Here is a 21,420-nt window from a genome sequence, read left to right on the forward strand (position 1 = left end):
ATAGTAGCAGAGAACTCAAATTACACCACTGAATCAGTGTTAGAGTTCTGATGAACATTTGGGTTGGAAGCCTTGAGTTATAAGGGAATCTGAGGGTGCTGGGATGGGAATGGTTCAAATGATCAATCACAGAGTCTCCAGGGTTGGTAAGGAAAGAAGAAAGGCAAAGAGGGTTTTTATGTACTGAGAGGAATTGGTGGGATCAAGAAATGAAAAGTATCAAAAAAAAAAGATCAAGGTGGGAGTGAGATCATGAAACAACTGATAGAATTAATGGTTGTGATCAGAATTTGATATATTGAAGTTTGAGGTAGAGGGTTTCATTGGATTTTAAAGTCTACAGCGTTGCCCCAGAAGTGGAGGACTGGCTCAGGAAAAAAGGTGAGTATCATTGAAGTTTTGAAAATCTAGGCATTTGGGGTCTAGATTGTTGAACAGTTTTTTTTGCATGTGCCTTAAAATCTCCAAGCATTAAGAATTAGGTTAATTAAGATGGCTGAAAACCAATTCCGAAAATTATCTGTGACTAAGGGATAGTTGGTTGAAATTGGATAGATATTAGCAATCTTCATAAATAATGGATGTTACAGATAAGTGGTGCCTAATAGAAGTAATGGCTGGAAATGTCTCTAGGGAGCCAACATCCCCTCCATATCTACAGACCATGAAATGTGAAAAAAAGGAGTAGCACTTCAGATGAGGGCTACAGTGCAAGCAGAGGCTGCTAGGTTGAGCTGAATGTTCTTGTTATGGAGAAACCATTCTGCCGAAAAGTTTTATGGTATAAAGAAGTTTGTTAACAATGGAATAAGGGTTCTGAGACTACAGCTAAGTGAGTTAGAGAGGGTTAAAAATAGCACAGAAACAATTACAGGAGGTAAAGAATTTAGAAAGAAGCCATCAGGGACCAATGAGCCTTGCTTTTTACTTGATAACTAGGAATTAGAGAGATGAGAGGCTTGAAAAGAAGTGATTAATCTCAAACATCCTAAATTTATTGTTAAGTAGTTTTGGTGCCAGAACTGGCTGAGGGGCCAGGGAAGGGTCTGACCAGGGTTTGGAGTAGTGCTTCTAGGCTGCAATGCAGTTTGAAGAGAGCCAGTGATAACCTTATTACAAGATATTTGGGACCGTGTCTAGGGCCCTGAGTAGACAAAGATTTTGTTAAAGCAATGGACTCAAGGTACAGAATGAGATTCCTGTGTGGAATGCAGACTGTTTTTTTTTTGTAGATGCCCTAACTGGAAAGTAGTACTGAGAATTCTTTGTATATGCAATCAAAAACTCAGAAAGTGTGGACTTTCTATGCATTGTTACCTATCTTCTCTCTTACAAGACTTCTTCCTTCTACAGCAAAATTAATCTATATGTATTTTTGATGCTAGCCTCTCTTAATTTCTCTGGAATTTTCCTCCATTTATTATTTTTTTTCTTTTGTATTTCAATCTCTTCCTTTGCTGATTTTTTTTTTTCTCCTCAAGTTACCATTGAAGTCTCCTTAATAATACCTTCTTTCTACTCTGCCGCCCCTTCAAGCCACCTTGAGGATGGTCCATTTCTCTCTGTTTCTCCCTCTCTTTTTTTTTTTCAGCTGAGTTCAATTTTCTTGGGTATGTATTTTTACATATGCTGTGTTCACTCCCCTTTCAGCTCCTTAGTCTTGTATACCTTGACCTTTGCCTCCAATAATGGTTATTATTTCTTAAATCTTTTATGCGTATTAATCCTTATTGTTTCTTTGCTTCTGCCTTTATTGATGACCTTTTTCTTAACATCCCTAATGTAGTACTGTCTGGTTCTCAGAGCCTTTTGACTGCTCTTCTGTCTCCTTCACTTCTTTCATGTTTCTTGGGTTCTCATCTTTTTTTGTTGTTAATCATATTTTCTTCTATATCTTATGGAGACTTACGACTTCAACCAAAACTTCTAGTGCCTCGTATAGTGCCTGGCACATAATATGAGCCCAGTAAATATATATATTGAAAGAATGAGCAGATTAATAAAATGGTGAAATAATTACACTATACAGTGAATTCTCAAACTTTAAGTCTAGTATAAACCTCTCCTTTGAAGCCCAGATTTCTATCTGATTCTCTTCTGCACAAAAATATTCTTCCAACACCTCAAAAATTTGATTCAAATCTGGATGGATTGATTATTTTTCCTCCTAAGAATTATTTTATTTCAGTAATGATCATCATTTCATTTCTAGGGCTTAAAATTTTAGAGTTTTCTCTTTGGTTCATAAATTTCTATGTCCCTGTCAACAAAGAACTTGTGGTTCAGTGAATTTAACATTTTGGGATCAAGAAACCTCAGTTTAAGTTCCAAATCAGAAAATATCAAATTATGTGACTTTTTCCAAGTTTCTGTGAACCTTATTTTGCTCTTCTCTAAATTGAGAGATTGAATTATATGACTTCTGATATTTCTTCTAACCTTAACATTCTGAGTATCCATCCACCCCTTCTTTACTTCTACCACCCTTGCAAGTCACAGCCTTTTCTTACTCTAATTCATTTCACACACTACTGCTGAATTAATCTCAATGTATTACTAGAACATTACCTTTATTCAAAAACTTATCACTCTCATTGACAAGTATGGCCTGTTTAGAGCCCTTAACGTTTAAGATTTTCATAAGCTGCATCAAACTTAACTTGCTGACATTTTTCCATGTTCTACTTTGTTATTTCTAGCATTTCCATTTGACTCTTTCTTACAATCTTCCTTGATCTGCTGAAAATCCCCTTCTATTCATGCATGTTGTCCATCTTTTTTCATATGTATTAATGTATCATACTTATTTCAAGTTCCCTATCTTTACTTATTATATCATACGTATTTCAAGTTCCCTATATTGTCACAGATGACAATAGCTGTGTCATCTCAGAGTCTGTGGATTTCTTTGTCTCTTAACAGTGGGCCTTTTATTTTCTTGCTTTTTTATGTGTGTTTCTGGTAATTTCTTATTGTGTGTCAGACATCATGTGTAGGATGTAGAGACTAAGATAAATAGTGCTTATGCCTAGAAATAAGCATACCTTTTGTTCTGTTAGGCTGTTGGTAGGGGGGAGGATATTAAGGAGAAGGTTTTAATCAATCCAGTCAGGGATTGAGCTGGGTTTGGGATTTATTGTTACTATGACTACTATCAGTGCACCACTGGCTTCAAATTACTCTAGTGTTATTATCTTCAGATAATCTTTCCTTAGCCCTCTCTAAACCTACCTCTGTATGATTTGGAAGTGGCAGCTAAGTGCAGCAGCAGCAGTGGATATAAGGAATTTGCACTATACCCATTCCAATATCCATTTAAAGGTAGCAAAAGAAAGGCTGGTGAATTGTTCAAAGCATGTCAGTGAAAGCATTGAATGTAGAACACAGATATTCTAGTGTGACGACCACACCTTATCAAATAATACAATAACAATGCATAAGTCTACCTTTAAGAGATACGTTTTTAAAGTGTATGTTATTTGATAGAATTTTTGAGGGTCTCAAAAGGGGTAATGTAGGCCCAATACCTTGATGGAATAACTTGAATTTCTTACAACCAATAACACATTATTAATTAGGCTTTAACATCCACCAAAAATAGAAATAAGAAATTTTATAGACAGAAGGTGGTAAGTACATCATCTCTCAAGATTTTTATAATTTATATTTTAAAGAAGTATTAATTTGCTGCATGTTAATTGTTGCTGAAGAAATAATTCCATTTATTTGTGGTTTTGTGTCTCCTATTTATGAATTAAAAATGAAAAACAATGAAAATGATACATATTCAATGAAATGCTCAAAATATCCTCAAGACATTTATATCTTGTATGTTTGTGTGTGTATGAAATAATATAAGTATTATATATAAGTATTGTATTTAATATAATAAATATTGTATTTTTCCCTACTTTCTTAAGGAAATTGGGATATTTAATCTTTTCCTCTTTCCTCTTTTCAGTAAAGACCATTTTAAAAATGCATCTCTATAGAAGAGAATACTTTACTTCTCTTTTTTGTAATAGTAATATGTTTTTCTACCTTGATGAGTCTTGCTTTCTCTCATCAGTATGTGTATTATTACAGTTTTCATATTTTAAATTGTTATTAACTTGGCTGACTCTAGATATTGTTGTTATTTTTGAATACTCTGATTTATGTTTAACTAAAATAGAGCCTTCACATTTAACTCAACAGAAATGTTCCATAGAGAAACACCATCATGCCCAAGAATAAATTAATCTATCTTACACCAAAATAATCGAATACTCCTATTTGTGTACAATATTTATTTACTTACTTACCATGACTTCTGTGGCCTGTATTTTGCATCTTGCAATTCTCTTCACGTTAGAAGCAGTGCTAAAATAATTATATAAACAATTGTTCAAAAGTTAAATTTGTATCTTGCACATTGTGATGTACATTAAATTATAACTATAAAGCTTTTAAAGTCAACTTCCTCAAGTTGTTACATTATGTAATTATATATATTAATTATATATGTATTAATTACCCTAAAAAATCTCATTTTTTAAATGTTTCTGAGTATATTTTTATAGTGTACTTACTATATAAATTATAGAGTTAATGCCCAGAAAAGCTCTAGACATTCAAGATATTGTAATGAAAGTGTAATGCTTCTTCTGTTACTCAGCTTTCTACACTACACAAAATGAAATAGGGAAGGCATTTCTTGTCCTAAGCCTGAGAATATGTACTTCTTGTCCTTCAAAGATCCATCCAATTTTTTTTTTCATTTAAACACTTAAGCTTTATAAGGAAAAGCATAACTAATTCCTACATAGTTTTGCTTTTTAAAGTTTATATTTCAAGAAAACTTATTAAATTTACTTATGTCATCTTTACAATACAAACATGAAATAAGCCTGTGATTCAATTTAGACTGGAAATTTGAGTTACATTCTACAACCATTTTCACTGATTTCCAGTATTACTTTGAAGAGTTGCATTCCGTGGTCGCTGCTATTTATTTATTTTTGAGTATTCTTAGTGTTCTTTTTGTCTTATCTAAAGAGATACTCAACACTCAATTTACACTGAGAAGGAGTGTCATCCCTCTGATGGACAGATAAGGAAAGAATGTCCACTAGCCTATTCTTTCCTGGTACTTTACATAAATCCCTCCTGTTTTGATTGAGAATAGAGACCTTAAAGTAAGTAGCAAAGGTAATGAAATAAATAAGGGACTGTGTTAGATACTTGGAAATTTTAAAAACCTTTTAAGAGCAGTTGTCCTAAGAGAAAAGATGCTTCAAATATGTCAGCTTCAGTAGGAGATTGTAAAATGTTCCGTGTTAGTAATGACTGAAAAAAAGTATTAAAATATAAACTCCTTCACTTTTAGGTTTGGTTATGAGTGACGTTTAAATTCAAACGTCGTCTGTATTTTCTCTTTATTTTTGTGGCCTGTTGTCAGCCTATTTTCATCTCAAAATCTGCATGAAATCTTATATGCTTTTAAAGCTGAGTTGATAGTATTAACCCCTGGCTATTCTTATAAATACTGCCAAACATTATGAATTAGCTCTGTTTTTGGAGGGTCTATTTATTAAACAGTATCCTCTGCAAATGACGCAATTTGAAATAGCTGCCACTAGATAATGTAGAGTGGTAGTCTATGAAACATATTTTTAAAATCAGAACTATTTTAAGCATGTATTACAACATGTAACTATTTATTTAAAAATAGAACTGTGGCAGATATTAAATCATTTTATAAAAGGTAGCCAAATTATTTACCTAAGAACCATTTAAATTTGCATGTGAAAGATCCCTAACTACATATGTACCTTGCCCTTTGGAATTATGGTAAAACCTATGGCCACCCTTTTCAGAATGTTTTTAAGGGCATAAAGTAAACAAGTAGGATTACAAAAATTATACTACTTATATTGAAATACAGAACCTAAGTGAAGAAATCCAGATAGGCTTTAAAATATTTTGTTCTTTATAAATGATTCTCTGTTTTTTGTCACTTAATTGCTGCTATTCAAAATTAATTATTTATAAATATTTATCTTAATATTAAAATTCACTAAGATCTTATATGAAAAATATCATTTTATATCTTGATCCCTTGATGAACCTGCCATGCAATTGGTTAATTTAAGCATTATAGCCTTCATTTTGCTTAGCAATAACCTATTTTTATCCAATTGTGGAAGCAGGACCCTATCATGTCCTTCTCTCTATGTGTTACCAAATTTTAAAGTATTGTAGCTTTAATTCCCCTTAACTGTGGAGGAGCATTTTTAGGAAATTTCTACCTTCTGCTGTGGTTTGTTTCATGTTTCATTTATTAACCTATTTTAATCTCACACTGTGGAAATTATTATATAATGATAATATCAGTTTTCTATAGGTTTATTTCATATTCATTGTGTATATTTAAAATTGTGTAAAATTTAAAAGATTTGCTATAGTCTTCAAACAACTTTTTAACTAAAGGGATATATTTTGCAAGAGCTATTTCTTAAGGGATGACCTTTTTGTTTTATAAATAATAGCATCTTTTTAAGACATAGAATATGACAACATATTTGAAATAATTTTCTGAAATTTCATCCATAATCACATATTTCTATTATTAAATAATGACAATGAAGTAGGACTGTATATCCTAACATTTCACTTTCCACTTGGAATAATTGCTTGATGGAATAAGAATAAATTAAGTTTGGCATAAATGAGTGAAATTTTAGCCTAACCTTCTGTTGGGGTAGTCATAAATATTCCACAGAGTTTTGTTACTATATGTTCTTTAATGAGATATGTTTATTATTAACCTAAGACAATAATAAATCTTAAATGTAAATATTGATACTCTTCAAAAATAGGTCTTAAATATATATATATCCCTTTGATTCTAGTTATGTACTATGATGGAGCTATACAAAGATATGTACCGTAAAAACATGTAATAAACTATTGAGCATAATTGTGCTTAAAGAAAAGTTTTCTCTCTAAAAGAGGTTTTCAGAAACAAAAATAGAATTCGGAATTTTTACGCCACAAAGTTTCTGTTTTCATTTCTCTCTTTGACCAGTAATTAAATGTTGTGTTAAATATTTACATTTAAACTTTTTTGACATGTTCTGGACATTCATAAATACTAAAATTGTTTTAGAAAATCAATCATGTTATGGTGTGTGCACTTAAAATATTTAAAAGCAATTTGGCTTATATATTACTGTAAGAATTTAAAATATAAGGTCATCACAAGATATGGTGTAGAATAATCCCAGTATTCACTTCTTAGAGTTGTGTAAATTCTACTGGTTCAAAAATTTGTGCCATATGATTCATGAGATTTGGGATATTGTGTGTGTGTGTGTGTGTGTGTGTGTGTGTGTGTGTGTGTGTGTGTATCTCATTTTTCTTTACTTGTCTACATTTTTCATTATCAAACTTAAGTAAAGTGGAAGTCTTTGCTACATTAGTCCTGAGGAAGGCTAGTGCTTGCTTTACTGTCCATAATATATAAGCCTTTGTGTTTCTGTGGTTACAACTGGAGGGGGAGGTGATAGTTTGATTGGCACTGTACTTTGGGGTTCTAGAGCTAGAGCTAGTATTGTTAGCGTTGTCTGACAGACTGTGGGGCTGATGTTGGAAAATATCTATTGATCACATATTATATGTAAAGCATATGCTAGACTCTGGGGATACAAACATGAATAATGAAAGGTTACTTAAATTTAAGTCTACTTTCAACAAGGATTAAGTTTTGATATTACACTTATTTGTGATTAGAGAGATCATATTATTTCAGAACCATTATTATCTCAACCAGTTAATACCAAATTCTGAATTGTATTGTTTGGCATGGCTGAGATAGGTGACATGGATTGGCTGATTAATCAGTTTTTTACATGGTGATTTTTCTTACAGACCATGTTTAAATATGACTATATACTTCAAAGTTGCAATATTTTCTTATAACCTTATTTTGATTCTTCTGTTTGAATTTTGAGGTGCCATCAGCATGCTTGGAGTTTGCTTGAAAGCCTTTTTATATCTTAGTTGGCATAGTAATAAACAACCTTAGGAGCTTAAGAATTAATGCTTATGTGGTTTTCTTCACACTTTTGAACATGTTAGGAAAAAGTCATTGAATTCTTTAAATTGCAGTACTTCATATATTTCACATATTCCATTTAGAGAATTCATTTTGTCATTGATTATAATTTGAGCAAGTCCTATTGTCCTCACTAGGCTTGCTATTAAAGGCAGATTTCGGTTCCTTAGAAATTCTTAAGATTAGTGAGAATTTGCTCGGAATATGTTGGGAGAGAGAGAATTCTTTACATAGTCAGTAAATTTTAAACAGTTACCTTTTTCAAAATCAGTTTGATTCATCATAACCAATTAGAAGAAGGGTACTAAAGATCAACTGAGCTGCTTTTTGACTAACATTTCAGGGATTGTGAAGCAGCAGATAGACAGCCATATCACAGATCCAGATCAACAGAACAACGGCCACTCCTAGAGCGGACCACCACCCGCTCCAGATCCACTGAGCGTCCTGATACAAACCTCATGAGGTCGATGCCTTCATTAATGACCGGAAGATCTGCCCCTCCTTCACCTGCCTTATCGAGGTGAAAGATAAATCAATCCGACTAACTTCCCCTTTGCACCACCAGCACACCATTTTACCTTCCCAGCAGCTAATTGGTCTCTTCTGTCATCCTTGGCTAATCACTATTAACGGCCGATACTAACCCTCTCAACATCAGCACACTATTTATATTAAACAGATATAATAGTGTGCGGCTACCATTGTAATTTGTTTATTAACTGTTCTGACTGCATTTGTTTTGTGATTTCTCATTTATCAGGAGTCCTGGATAAATCCCCACATAATACACCTCATAACTATCATCTTCTCCCACAGAATGAGAATTGTTTGTGTCCATTAGGTATCACTTTTGGAATAATCATCATAATGACAATAAATAAAACTAGATTTTTGTTTCTTTCTATCAATACTATATCATGTACTAACCAATACCTTCTTTAGCTGAATTTTGAATTTTTCAGGGTTTTATATGTAATTTCATGAAATATTTTTCCATTAAGGGAATGTTTAATATGAGCCTGAGTAAAAATCTCTTTGGATCAGTGAGGGAAGTTAAGAGAGTTTGAAATTTGGTAGAAAGAAATGTGAAATGTTATGTTTTATTTTTTTGAGCTGCAGAACTCTCTTCTTGCTTTTATATGGCTAGAATACTAATTTATATTAATAATCCATGGATTTTACTGTAGGATTTTAAGTGCATGTATGTGTGTATAAACATCTTTTGCTGTTTAAATAATCCTTCAAACATCTCTATCTTGTCTCATTTTCTTAACCTTTTAATCAGCATTTAAACCTCTTTTAAAACTGCACATACACAGCTATCATGTAAGCCAAATGTATTAAGGGTAATGCCTCATGCTACTGAAAATGAATATTAATGGTGTATTTTCTAGGTCTCATCCTCGTTCTGGGTCTGTCCAAACAAGCCCATCAAGTACTCCAGCAGCAGGACGAAGAGGCCGACAGCTTCCACAACTTCCACCAAAGGGAACATTGGAGAGAAGTAAGTTTTATTTTGAATTATGTCATATAGGAAATACACATGGAAGCTAAGGTGAATCAAGATTTTTTTTACTACCTTTTGTTAGTGTTCTTCTTTTGTTAATTGAATGCCTTAGATGCATTTGATAGTAGTTATATTTATGAATACTATATATTTTACATGTTAAAAATTTAATATTTGGAGATAAAATAAGCTATCTTTATTTTTCTTGCACATTTTTCAAATTTAAATAAATACATTTTTTAAAATGAACTTAATGCTCTTAAACAATTGGATGATATTTCTTTGCTACAACTAAGTTTATGTAATTTTTGATAGTTACTTAAAGTTTATTAGTAACTAGCCAAATCAATTTTCATACACTGCAAAGGACTGGTTAGCTGATGAACAGCAATGATGATCCTTCTCAAAACTGGAGTACCAGAAAAAGGTAATCATGAATATACAAAGAAAGATGCATGTTGTACTGATGTTTTTAATACTTTCAAATTTTGGCATAAGAAGCACTATTTGCATACATGCACATGAACATCCTCCCCAAACATCTGTAAATTCTTGGATAAAGGACCTCTAAAAGCATGGATGATAGAATATAATAATTTTCAACATCATTGTTTAAGTGATCCCTTTATTTGGTAACTGGATGTGCTTTGCAAGTAAAGAAACTACATATGTAAAACCACCATTTAATTTTCCTTTAATAGACAATACATTCTGTGCCTTTGGAAATTTCTGTTTTTAATCCCTGTGCTTTGGTTCCCTTTTTTGTTTTGTTTTTATTTTGTTTTTCCTAGACAATGGAGTCAAGGAGATAGAACCTTATGAAGGTCTGTAAATAAAGGAGGGTTTGTTTTGTGCTGACAGCCTTTTTGGGGGGCTCTGTAAGCAAAAATAAACCCAACTGCAATTGATCTCCCTTCATTACATAGACTTTTACATACAATAAAATTATTTTATTTTATGATTTTTGGTAAAGTATGCAACTTCAGTTTTACTTGGAAATTATACCAAAGGCTTAAATTTCTTTGAGGCAATCAAGTAAGAATGCAAACTCTTTAACTTCTTTTAAATGGAAAGGTAAAATTTGATATTTATTTAAATTTAATTTTCCTTTTAAGCAGAATTTCTAGGTTTTGAATAAGACATTAGCAAAGATATCAATTGCAGTCTGTGTTTATGTCATTGAGGATGTACACATGGTCTAGTAATATTTATCATCATATATTTCATTTTGTATTTATGCTGATCTTTTGAGTATTAAATTTAGCATTCTAAAAAAGAGGTTTGATTCTATAAGTGATTGTGTTTTGTCTTTCCCTACATCATATATTTTCATGTTGTGGCAAGACTGCTAATAGTGTACCAAAGTTAAATATGATATAGTGTTATTATCAAACACTGTATTTTAACTCAAGAGAAAATATTGAGTTTTAAGATACAGTGTGTCTTACATTTAGTAGGACAGTAAAAAAATCCTCTGCTAGTTATAGAATTCTGAAATTGATTTTGTTACTTTAAAGACTCTTTAACTGTTTTATTTACTAATGAATCTCCAGCACATAGAATAATGCTTGGCACATGGCAGGCCCTCAATAAATATTTGTTGAATGAATGCTTGGAATATTGATTTTAAAACTGGAAAGCTATTTCAAATAGTTTGGAAAGTGCCATTAAAATAATCTCCATGTTATATATGTATATATTTATTTATACTAAATTTTGTATTTCATAACCTATTTGTAAAAAAATTATAGATGTATTACATTTTAGCAGTAATATTTTTATTGACTAATATAACTTGGAATAAATTCTATTATCTTTAACTGTAGTTGGATGATTAGCAACTTCTGTTTTGTGGCTCTTTCTAGTTACCATGTACCATGATTTTTAATAGCACAGTGCTATTGTGAGTGGTGGTCTAATTTTACTGCCTGGTAAAGAGATTTCAGCAACATTTCTATGGTTCTCAATTATCTGCATAAAGATGTGGGTATATAATTTTAGAAGTACTTTCCATAAGGAATTAGAGTGTATGGAATTTTTTGTCTGCATAAGATTTTTAAAGATAGAGTTTCAGTATCATTTGTTGGCCCATAAGTTTATAGCACAATTTAATTTTTTAAAATTTTAATATCTTTTATAGCAATAGTCTATTCAGTTATGAGTAGCACCATATTTTTGTAATAAATAAATGTGCCGGAGAACCAAAAATAGAGCTGATACTGAAAGTCAGGGTTGATAAAATTTCAGTGGGCTTATCTGCATTTTATTTACTATCTGTTTTTTACCCCTAAAGAATCAATTAAAAGTGAAATATTCCTTTAGTGTTCCTGATTTTGATTTTTCTGTTTTTCTCTCATAAAAGAGAGGGGAGTCAGAGTTCCCTCATACTTTCCAGTATGAAATGTAAGGGTTTTTATTTGTTTGGTTGATTGTTTGGTTTGGTTTTGTTTACTTAAAAGTATGGGTGATTTTTTTTCAACAGTGATTTCATAAATGTGATTGAGACTTCAGTTTAATACATGGTTGTGCAATTCTTTTTAGCTTTAAAAGGACAGATGAATATCTCTATTTAGAATTCTTCAATTTTCTAACTGAAGTTAAAGGTGCAGAAATCCAAAATAGACTATCAATGGACTATCTAAGTCAAATTATGTTTGGATTATCGCTCTAAAAGTTAATTATCCAAACTTAGCATTTAATGGCATTATTTTAGAATCAAAGTACTAAATTGTTTGTTTTCTAATCTTCTTTCAACAGCTAAAAAAATAAGTGCTAATTTAACCATTATTTGGGTTATATTTTATTTTAGTCTGTTAAATTGTTAAATTAATTAAAAACCAAATATATATATTGATTCAGGCTGTGATATAGTGTTTAGTCATCTTATCTTTGAGATTTAAATAAATAAAATGGCAAAATAAGTAAAGTACAATATACTAAGACATTATTATTTTATTTGCCACTGACTTTGATGTATTGGCATTTTGTAAAAATAAAAGAGAGTTTGAGTAATCTTTTTTTTTTTGTTTCTCTAGAAGAAATGTCATATTACCATTACTTTTCTAAGAATATACACTATTAAAGACAACATATTTTGCCTACTTTACTGTTAACCACATAAGTCAAATATTTTAGGGGTCACAATTTTTAACAGTCAATCCATTATTAATAGTAAATCCATTAAAAATAAGTTATTAATTTCCTTACAATTGCTTATTATATCATTGTTAATAATTTGAAGTTTTTATTTTTTGTTTTGTTTCATTTAAGAATAACTACTCTTATTTGCTTTTATTTTTTTCTTTACTTTTACTCATTCAAATACAGAAGACAGTGAAGAAACTGGGCATGTGGAAGTGCAGGGGTTAGAAAAGCAGGGCCATGAAGGCGAGGCAGGTCTGTCTGTGTATAAAATAAATAAGTGAATGTTTTAGAATATGACCAAAATTTCACCAAAAAATTTGGGCTCCGAATTCATAAATGTGCATTAAAAAACAAATTGTTTTCCATTACCAATTTCAAAATAAATTACCAAGTTTGTTAATGATGAAATATGACCTAAGCTACCTAGGCAACTTGTGAGACTATTTAATTTACTCAATTGTGAGCAGTTTCCTTAATGTTTAAGTCAAACTAAAATTATAGACAGTGCCTCTGACTGAGATTTATGCCTATCCTTTGCCCCAGTTTTCCCTTCAGTTCATCTATTTATTCGTTCAAATATGTTTATGAGTACCTATTAGGAAAACTACATTTTACCATGCCTTACATTGTGTAAAGTTTTGTTGAAGTCCTACTCCCTTCTCTCAAGGATGTTGAAACTAGTAGAGGGAAATTACGAGTAAATGTAGAGCAGAATATAAGTTTCATTACAGCTTTAGAGCCTATAATCATTCTCCCCATTAAATATTTTTCCTAAAATAAGAACAATTAACCATAGGTTCTTCTTCTTCATCCCAGCTCAATATTGTACTACATTTGTAGACAACTGTAATTTCTCCCTAAAGTGTCCTAGTCCTAAATGTTAGGGGAAATCTTCATTTATTGGTGTTTTAAAAAAATTCCTATTATGCTTATGTATCATAATTTTTGCCAATTTTTGGCAGAACATTCCTGAAAGGATTTTAAAACTAGAGATATTATATAATCAGTAAATATATTTATACACCTCTTTTATCAAATTTTTAGTATTTTTTTTTGAAACTCAGAATTGAATCCTAGCCTTATCTAAGCTGCCATTTTTTTTAATTTAACTTTCTTTGAAAAAAATGTGAATAATTTTAGATCAATTTGGACCAAGAGGTTAACTCATTATCAATTTTTATTCACAAAAGGTAGAATGTACTTTACATGCGTTTTGTTCTCTTTACCATTTTGTGAAAGTAATTCTATTATGTATATTGTGCATGAGATGTACTTTCATGGATTCATTCTCTCAGTGGTGTTTGTATTTTAAGACTGAAGATATCTTAAGCTTCAGTTGCTTATTGTCAGTAACTATTTTTAATGTTATAAAGACAACAAGTCTTCAGAGTATGCCGCATAATGGAAACAAAGGCAAATTTAGTTGCATGTTTGTAGAAATTTATATTTCTCTTCTGAATATCTGGCATTCTAACTGTAAGAATGCCACACATCTTCCCTTTTTATGGAATGCTATAGGAATGACATATTTTTAAGGAATGCTGTAAAAATGAATTTCCTTTAAATTAAGCTGTGTGGTTAATATTTTCCTATTTACCCGTTCCTATGTATCTCAGACTTGTCCATTCCAGTACTGAAAGGCTTTCACACCATTGTGAATTGACTTCCACAGTAAAGCCAACTTTAAATATATTATTATTTTGGTTACTTCAGCAATAGTTAGTGTCATTTGTATGTATTTTTAATTTTATTAAGATAAGAAGCCCATTTGTTTAGCCAGTTTGTGGTCTGTTTCACTCTCAAGATAAACTTAATTAGTAAATACATCAATTCCTAAATTAGTCTAAAACCACAACTATAATCTTCCTTACTTATAAAAAATAACTCTTTATTCCTCATTTTATATTTGCCTTATTACTCTTCCTATGGGAATAGGAAGAACTGTACTCTTCTGTTCATTACTGTGAGGTGTCATGTTTAGTGCATGAATTTGTTCCCCTAGTGTGTGACATCATCTTTTGTGGTGTGCTTGTTTTTATTTGGGTTGTTAATGACCTTAATTATTAATCATTTGTCTGTTTTCAATATTATAAAGACAATGAGGGAGAAACACCAAGCCCACCTATTAATGGGAAAAAAGGCAAGTGTAAAATAAAGTTAATAATGCCCTCCTATATATTAGATGTTCCATATTGACATTTGTGATGTGTGTGCATGATATGCTTTTTAAATTAAATAGCATAAGTTCATGTATTAAGCCCAGTTTAAGTTATCCAATATTTAAAACTCTTTCTGTTTCTGCTTATTTCTAAATATGAAATTTGTCTGTAAAATGATCATTTATACTTACCTTATTATTGTATTATTACAATCCTGTTTTACTGAAATGCATGTCATTAAAATCAGAAATTTTGCTATATTCTGAGGGGCAATATTCTGAGGAAAATAGTGATGGTCATGTTATCATGCATTAAAAAACATAGGTTTTTTTAATTCTTCAAAATTGTTTCAAAATTGAACTATTTTTAAAATATTTTAAATTACAGTCCAACAATATTACTAAATGAGCCTTTATTTTATTTATAGATTTTTTCACAATATTATGCATATGAATTGGTATAATGTCTAGGAAGTAAATTAAATGATTGATTTTAAAACTTAGTCTGGTTTTCACGTAATTATTGCCAACATAATTCTGTAACCCACAACTGAAATCTATCACAAACAGTAGGACTGTGTATGTTTTGCCATAATTTCTAATAAAATATGTTACACATAGTGATTTAGAATATCAGCATTTAAAAATGGTTACATAGAATATTTAACTCTATATAATCAGTAGTTGGCCCTTGTTATTGAGCCAAATTAATGTTTTTGTGCCTCACTAATTCACTTGAAATGTCTTTTGGTCTTGAATATATTCTTCATGACCTCATCTTTTATAAATAATGTCTACCATGTTACATTTGAGATCTAATTAACATGAGAATAATTCTGTTTTTTTTTTTCTTACTCTGGAGTGTTTTATTATTCATTAGTAATGCCTCCCCTTAGTATAAGATCCTTACCCCCACTCAGTATAAAATCCTTAAAATATGCTAGGATATTATTAAAAAGCCAAAAGTAACTACAAAATAAATAAAACTAAATCAAGTGTTATAAAATATGGATATTTTACATAAAACAAGAAATCCTGTAACAATTTTAAATAAGTTCCCAAATATATTTGTCATTTTTGTCTATTTCTTGACTTCTGTGATTTTTGCTTAGTACCTAAGAAAGGAAATTTCAATGTGTACTCAAATATATTTCAGTAATCTGAAAGAGCAAATATGCCTTCCTCAGTGTCTGTCAGTTTTTAAGATGCAACAAGTTTTAAGAATGTATAATGCCATTTTGTATTGAAAGGAAGGCATGTAAATATCAGGATAGATACCTGTTTTGCATGAGGTCACCAAGTTACTGTTTTGAACTGAGGATGTACTTTCAGCAGGTTTTTTGTTTTCTGTAACCCCGTATTGGTCCTGAATACTGTTAAATCTTTCACCTGCAGACTGTTCTGCTTTCTTGCTTTTTCCTTTGATCTTACATGACTTCTACTGACCCTGACTATTGGGATCTCAGTTACACACAGTCATTATAATCTTATTTTATCATGTGTATATTTATATAAATATCCTGTCCACTGCAAAAACATCACTATTAATTATGTAGTTCAATTCTGTATATGATGTAGTTGAACCTAGAAAGAACTTAATGGGGAAAAAAAAACATGTAAAACATGAGAATTTGGATATTTTATACATTCTAATTCTTGTTTTATTTAGTTTAATCTTTTTGTAGTCTACCTGTAATCAAGATCTAGTTATCTAATTTTCCTTTTGCTGTCTCCTTTTGGGAGAAAGCTTTCTATTTATCTGTTCATCTTCTATCTACAGTAAAGTTCATGAGTATGTGTAAGGTGAGATGTTTTTTAACCTTTTAAAGCAAATTTGTGTAACAGAGAAAATTCCAAAGGTGACTGGAGTGTTGGAACCACCTACTATGTTCCTTTTCCTACTTAAATATTCAGAGTAAGAAAGAGATAATTATATGCTAGATATGCCCAAGCATTGAGCAGAGTGGTAGACTTATCACCAGCCTCTTCTGATTTAGAATGCCAAATGTAGGGAATAATGAAGGCAGCTTTTATCTACATCTTCCTGCAAAGAACTCACACAGTCATTCTGAAACAACATCATGTCTGTTGTGACTGTTAGTGAGTTACGTGATCTGTCAGCCAGAGCTTTTCCATTAACCGTGTCAAATTTTTTGGTACATGAAATTGGTTGCTGAATTCTCAAATAACTGTCTGCCTAAGCCAATCCTTATGGTACTGTGGCTCTTAATACCTCCAATGAGCTAAAACAAGACTGCCTATTCCATACTACATAGCACTATGAATTGAAACTCAAAGAACAGCATACTTAGTGAGTTTCTGGGTACACATAATTTCTTTACTCATTCTTTAACAAATAATGATCAGGTACCCACTATGTGCTAGTGTAGGTTCTAGATGCTGGAAATACAGCAGAGAACATGTCAAGCAAGGTCCCTGGCTGTAAAGTCCCTCCCTTACATTTATTGGGGAAGAAAATACATAAAAGAATAAATGATGTAATTTCAGATACTGACAGATGCGAAGAAGGGAAATAAATTTTGATAATGGAATAGTGTTTAGAAGAGCAGGAGTAAACTATTTTTTTAAATCATATTTTTAATTGTAGTATATAACATACACACTTGGAAGTGATAACTTTCCAAGTGGAATTTAACAAGTAATTAGAGAGCAAATTTCAAAAAATATTATGGGTTACAAATCCACAGCTTCAGTTATTTCCTTATTGTGAAATAGAACATATATACAAAAAGATAATATCTTTAAAAGTATGATTTAACAAGCAGTTATATAGGAAATTTCCAAAGTTGTTATCAGTTACAGTACCATAGTTTCAGTTATTTCCTTATTGTGAAGTGTAACATATATACAAATAGGTGATAGCTTTCAAATTACAGTTTAACAAGTAGGTAGCTAAAGCACAAATTTCAAAGGATGCTATGTGATACAGTTCCACCATTTCAATTCTTTCCTTCTAGCTATTCTAATACTCTAGCAACTAAGAAAAAGAAAATTGTATACAGATTCAGTATTCATTATCCTTTATTAAATTCCATCTTGTCTGTTGCTGTGCCTTCCTCTAGCTTAATCACTAGATTATGTATGAAAGGCTCAACTTGTTCAAGGAACTATAAAGAGGTCAGGGAAGCTGCAGCAAAGTGAGCCAGGGGGAGAGAGGCACCGTCAGAGAGGTAACGGGCTGCTGAGGCCACTCATATAGGGCTTTATAGATCATTGTTAGGATTTTGATTTTTACTAAGTGAAATGGGAAAGGTTTTTGATTAAAGAAATGATACAATACTACTTCTGTTTTCAGAGGATCATTTTAATCATTAAATTGAGAATAACTTGAAAGAATTAAGGATGGAAGCAGAAAGAATAGTAGAGAAGTTATTGCAGTAACCCAGGACAGAGGTGATAGTGTCTTAGACCAGATCAATTTGGATTTTGGAGAGGTTGAAGGTAGAGCCAACAGAATTTCCTGTCAGGGTATAAGAGAAAGAGAGATTCAATGATAGCATCCAAGTTTGGAGCGTAACTGGCAAAAAGACAAGGAGTTTCTGTAAACTGAAATAGGGAAAATTGAGAATTTTCTCAAGTTTACTGAGAATATCAGGTACTCAGCTTTGGACATTACAAGTTAGAGACGCTATTACACATCCAACTTAAGATGTCAACTTGGCAGTTTTAGATACCGTCTGGATTTCAGTTGAGCGGTGTGGACTATAGATATAAATTTGGGAGTTATCATTACAAAGGCAAGTATTTGCAACCATGACACTGGTTGAGACCACCAGGAAAACGAGTAAAGAAAGATAAAAGAGGTCCAAGGACTGAACTACTGTGATATTTAGAAGCTGAGCAGATGAAACAGCAAAAGAGACTGAAAATGAATGTCAGGAGAGGTAGGAGGGGACCATGAGAGTGAATACAAGTAAAGAAAGCACTTGAAGGAGAAGAGAATTATCAAGAGTGTGAAAATTGATCACTAGGTTTAGCAACTGAGAAGTCACTGTGTTGACCTTGATATAAGAGCAGTTTTGGTGGTGAAAGTGAAAGCCGAATTGGAGTAGATTCAGAAGAGGCAGAGAGAAGTGAAGACAGTGAGAAAAGACATCTTTAAAAGAGTTTGGCTGTAAATGTAAGAAAAGAAATAGGAATCTGGAGCTGAGGGGAGACCTACTTATCCAGAATGCACGAATGATATGTAGGAAAAAAGTCTACTATTTGTCTTCTAATCCAGTTCTGCCAGTTTGCTATGTAAAGTCATCTGGAACTGGGTCATCTGCCTATAGTTTACTAAGATAACTATCAATTCTCTGTGACTTAGCACCTAAATTTAGAATCAAAGGCTTTTATATTTGGAAGGGATCTTATAAGCCTTTTAATAAAACTGTCTTCCTTTACAGAGAAGGAGCATAATTCCAGAAGATATGTAACTTTCTTCAATCCATGTAATAGCAGATCTCTAGTCCAGACTCCCAAACGAGTCCATTTTTATACTATGCCCCATCAGATAAATGGCATGCTTCTTGTGTGGGCTCCAATCACTTATTTTATTTTAGATATTAGTTAAAGGTTTAAAGATTTAATTCAATTCTACCAATACTCACTATTTTCAGTGTGTTGTACTAGGGTAGTCACTGAGGATGCAAAGATGAGTAAGATACTCCCTGACTTTGAAGAGCTCTCAAGAGAAAAGAATGATAATGTAATAATAACAACATAAAAACTATAGCTGGTAAAATTATTCTACAGCATGACACTTGCATAAAGTATCTTAAAACTCTGAGATATATTTGGAATAAACTGTACAAAGAAGAGGAGTACTGGGTAGATTTTCAGCCCAAAATAGTTCTCCACTCTCTGTCATAATACTACATATTCTGTTATTTTCTATGACACTCACTTGAATAACTTGAAGCTTTTTAGACTTTCCAAAATGCTGAAATGGAAATATTTCTGAGGGGACTTACTGTGAAGCTATTATCACATGTGGAAATCTTCATGGGAAGCAAGTTAGGGACTGTGAGTTGAGAAAATCAGGTATGGGGAGAGGTATGCCAAAAGATGCAATAGAGTATTAGGTACCATGGAAGGATGATAATGGCAAACTCTGCCTTGAGCTAGCCACAACTCCATTCTAAATCACATTCCTTGCCATGTAGATGTGCTACAAATATACTTTCTTAAAGTTTGGTGTATCTAAATTACTTAGATCAATACTTGGCACATAATTAGTGCTAGATAAGTGTTAGCTTTTATCACTGTTATTTCTTAGTGATGTCTTGCTATATTCTGTATTTTTAGCACATGATCTGAAAACTTTGGTTTCATACTGAAAGTCAGATTAAACTTGATTATAATCTTCACCCTGAACCAATTATTCAATACATATAGTTTAGTAGTTTTCAGGAAATTAGTAATCTTAGTCTTATTCTTTATGAAATAGCTTATATAAGAAGCAATTCTAGGGTAAACATTAATAGGATTGGATTGCAAGATAGTTTTGTTTATAATGTGCTAATATATACATACTTATTTCAATCCATGTATAAACATCAATCTGCAAATGTTTAGAATGCTTGTATCTAAGTCAGGAAACGGTTTAAACTGTTTGAACTTCTCAAGTTTCATAGTGTTAAGGCTGTTGGTTGTCAAATATTTGGGACTTAAGCTCAATTCTACCACTAAGCTTATGACCTTTGGAACGTCTCTTTATTTCTCTGAGTCTCAGTTTCTTCTTCTGTAAGAAAAATGCCCTACAGAGTTTTTAAGAGAAAATAAGTGAGTTTTTGGAGATGTGGCAGATAAAGTCTAAAGTCTCAAATAGTCGTGTTTTCAATTTTTTGTTTATGTTGTTCATTCATTTTGTTCTGTTTTTGGAAACCTAACAGATAATTCCCCTAATTGGCTGTTAGTGAGCCATTCACTGCCAGGTTTATAGACTAAACCCTACCTTACTGTCTACTAGAAAGTCAGGTTCCTTAAGATATGCAATGAAATGGAAGGAAAAAAAATTTGTTTCTTTAAGCCTCAATTATAGTCACCTACATTAATTTAGATACGAATAACCTTATAAACAGAAAGAAAGAAAGGTGTGGTGTAGAAGAAGAAGAAGAAAGAAAAGAAAAACAGATTACGAATTTACCAAAAGTGATAATGTAATTTTTGGTAGTCTTTGTAATGGATGCTAACTTCTGTAGGCATTCTAGGAATTGGATACTGTTTTAGTTTGTTAGACTGCTTAAAGCAAATGTTGTGAAATGGTTTGGCTTAAACAAAGGGAATTTATTAGCTAACAGTTTTGAGGCTGAGAAAATGTCAGAATCAGGCATCTTCAAGGCGATGTTTCCTTCCCAAAGAAAGGCTGCTGGCGATCCTTGGCTCCTCTGCCACATGGCAAGGCGCATGGTGGCATCTAGTGGTCTCTCTCTTCTCTTCCGGGTTTCATTGATTTCAGCTTCTTGCTTCTGTGGCTCTCTCTCGCCTGCTCGCTCTCTTTTGCTC

The 21,420-nt window shown here is 31.9% G+C and overlaps 1 protein-coding gene across 49 annotated transcripts in view; it reads left to right on the plus strand.

Moving 5' to 3' along the window:
• RIMS2 (regulating synaptic membrane exocytosis 2) overlaps window positions 1-21,420 on the plus strand; it is a 731,813-nt gene that overhangs the window by 506,244 nt on the left and 204,149 nt on the right. For 20 of the 49 annotated variants that reach the window (XM_037802482.1, XM_037802459.1, XM_037802450.1 and 17 more), the window contains 3 exons: window positions 8,442-8,621; window positions 9,496-9,605; window positions 10,400-10,432. In XM_037802482.1, the coding sequence (XP_037658410.1) occupies window positions 8,442-8,621; window positions 9,496-9,605; window positions 10,400-10,432 (323 nt within the window). The remainder of the gene's footprint in view (window positions 1-8,441; window positions 8,622-9,495; window positions 9,606-10,399; window positions 10,433-21,420) is intronic. The other 29 variants (XM_037802452.1, XM_037802456.1, XM_037802503.1 and 26 more) reach the window with 3 other exon arrangements.

Source organism: Choloepus didactylus, chromosome 14 (assembly GCF_015220235.1).
Source record: "Choloepus didactylus isolate mChoDid1 chromosome 14, mChoDid1.pri, whole genome shotgun sequence".
Taxonomy (NCBI): Eukaryota; Metazoa; Chordata; class Mammalia; order Pilosa; family Megalonychidae; genus Choloepus; species Choloepus didactylus.